Source organism: Carlito syrichta, unplaced genomic scaffold (assembly GCF_000164805.1).
Source record: "Carlito syrichta isolate Samal-C Ts95f unplaced genomic scaffold, Tarsius_syrichta-2.0.1 Scaffold115661, whole genome shotgun sequence".
NCBI classification, from domain to species: domain Eukaryota; kingdom Metazoa; phylum Chordata; class Mammalia; order Primates; family Tarsiidae; genus Carlito; species Carlito syrichta.
This window is the reverse complement of record NW_007059757.1, coordinates 1-2515: the sequence shown is the minus strand read 5'-3', so window position 1 is coordinate 2515 and position 2515 is coordinate 1. Positions and strand designations below refer to the sequence as shown.

The 2515-nt window shown below is 51.8% G+C and overlaps 1 protein-coding gene across 1 annotated transcript in view; it reads right to left on the bottom strand.

The window, feature by feature from the left end:
* LOC103275855 (zinc finger protein 384-like) overlaps positions 1 to 879 on the bottom strand; it is a gene marked incomplete at its 5' end in the record, with an annotated part of 2511 nt that extends 1632 nt beyond the window's left edge. Inside the window, 2 exons of the mRNA XM_021706309.1 lie at positions 1 to 105; positions 674 to 879. Of these exons, the coding sequence (XP_021561984.1) occupies positions 1 to 105; positions 674 to 879 (311 nt within the window). The remainder of the gene's footprint in view (positions 106 to 673) is intronic.
* Positions 880 to 2515: the final 1636 nt, after the last annotated feature.

Here is a 2515-nt window from a genome sequence, read left to right as displayed (position 1 = left end):
CTGGGCCTGGGCCTGGGCCACTGCTGCTGCCGCCGCGGCTGCCTGCACTTGTTGCTGGAGATCAGGAGGGTTGTGTTTGCGCATATGCTTCATTAGGTATGTTTCCTGAGGGAGACAGTAAAAAGTTGAGGGAAAGAAAAAGGTGACTATGGCTAGCACCCTGGGCTCTTCCTCTGCTGTCAGCAGAGCAATGTCTCTCCAGAGATGTTCTAGGGCCAGGAGTGGGCAGAACGCGAGTAGCACTTCTGGTGCTCGTTACTGGTAGAAAGGAGGGGGGACCTCGAGAAATCACTGCGAACATTCAACTGGCAAAGTAATAAGGAGGTGACCCACTCCTCAAGGACCTCTGAATGAGACAACTTTACAATCTTTTTCTGGAGTCCAGTGGAAAACGCCTAACTGAAATCCTGTTCCCCTCACATTTCAAGTGGATTTTGCTTCACGTTTAAGTAAAAGGAAGAATTACTGTTTATCAATCTCTGTAGGCTTGGGGACCAGGCATGCCCTAAATTCCTCAGCTATGGGTCTATTAATTTCTGAATCTTGACTGTTCTGCTAAGTGGCGGCTGGAAGGGCAGAGAACTTGCTACAATGGATCTTTAGCCAGAGGGTGGGGGCAAAGTGGACCACAGCCAGTGGGACTCTGGGGAAGGAGAGAGAACCGAACACTCACCGATGTGTATGCGCGACTGCAGATGGTGCAGGTGTACACCTTGGCATGCTTCACCGTGTGCGTAGACAGGTGCACCTCGAGTGAGGCTGCATCTGTGTACGCCCGATGACAGTTGTGGCACTTGAAGGGTTTATCTTTGTTGTGTTGCCGTCTGTGGGACTGAGAAAGTTGGGAGAAACCAAGATGAGGACACTGTACCCTTTCGCCTGCCCCTTAGTTCTTTTTTTGAACTGGAGTCTCACTCTGTCGCTCAGACTGGAGTGCAGGGGCTGCTCCCGGCCACCGCAGCCTCGACCTGCCGGGCTCCAGCGATCCTTCCGCCTCAGCCTTCCAGGTAGCCAGAACTACAGGTGTGCACTACCACGCCCGGCTAATTTTTTCTTGATTTCTTGTAGAGATGAGGTCTCGCCAAGTTACCCAGGCGGGTCTCGAACCCGCGGGCTCAGGCAATCCATTCACCTCAGCCTCCCAAAGTTGCGGGATTACAGGCTGAGCCACCGAGCCCGGCTACCCCTTTGTCCTTTACGGCAAGCCCTAAGCCGGGTGCCGAGCCGCACAGCTTCTCTTTCCATCTGAGCACAGTGGAAATTGCTTCGGATGGAACTTCATACACTCGAGGCTAAGAGAAGAGCAAACCTCACACCAGGAAGCAGCACATACCAGGACCCTAGAGGTGAGAATAACGGCATATGCCTGGTCTCACTAGTCCTGTGGTTCTTTTTTTTTTTTTTTGAATTAGAGTCTCACTCTCTCACCCAGACTTGAGTGCGGTGGCATGCTCCCGGCCACCGCAGCCTCAGCCTGCTGGGTTCCGGCGATCCTTCCGCCTCGGCCTTCTAAGTAGCTGGAGCTACAGGCATGCGCTACCACACCCAGTTCTTTTTTTATTTATTGTACAGACGAAGTCTTACCAAGTTTCCTGGGTGGGTCTCGAACCCATAGGCTCAGGCAATCCACTCGCCTTGGCCTCCCAAAGTGCTGGGATTACAGACCGAGCCACCGAGCCAGGAGGCGGTTCTTCAAGTGATGCAGGGAAACTAGGGAACACTAAGACTTTTTTGGGAGCCCACCAAGTCCAAACTCTTCAAAAGACAGCATTTGCCTTTGTCTCTCATTCTCTCTCATGATTGTACCTAGATTACATGACCTAACATAAAGCAATAGACTGGATGCAGCAGATATGAGACTCTAACTTGTGTTAAGTCAGACATTAAAGCTAGACACCTGCAGGCTAGACACAGTGGCTCACACCTGTAATCCCAGCACTTTAGGAGGCCAAGGCGCAAGGGCTGCCTGAGCCCAGGGGTTTGATACCAGCCTGGGCAACTTCATGAGACCTGATCTCTACAATAAACTTTTTAAAATTAGCTGGGTGTGATGGTGTATGCCTGTAGTTCCACCTACTTGTAAGAACTGCCTGGGTGACCATTAGCATGCCACTGCACTCCCACTTTGGCAACAGAGTGAGACTTCAACTCAAAACAAAACAAAACAAAAAAACCAGGCGTAGTGGCTCACACCTATAATCCCAGCATTTTGGGAGGCTGAGGTGAGAGGACTGCCTGAGTTCAGGTTTCCAGACCATCTTGGACACCTTGGCGAGACCTCGTCTCTACAATAAATCAAAAAATTGCTGGGCTCGGTGAATCAGCCTGTAATCGCGCGCCTTGGGAGGCTGAGGTGAGTGGATTGCCTGAGCCCACAGGTTCGAGACCCACCTGGGCAACTCGGCAAGAACTCATCTCTACAATGAATCAAAAAATTAGCCAGGCGTGGTAGCGCATGCCTGTAGCTCCAGCTACTTGGAAGGCTGAGGTGGAAGGATCGCGGGAGCCCAGCAGG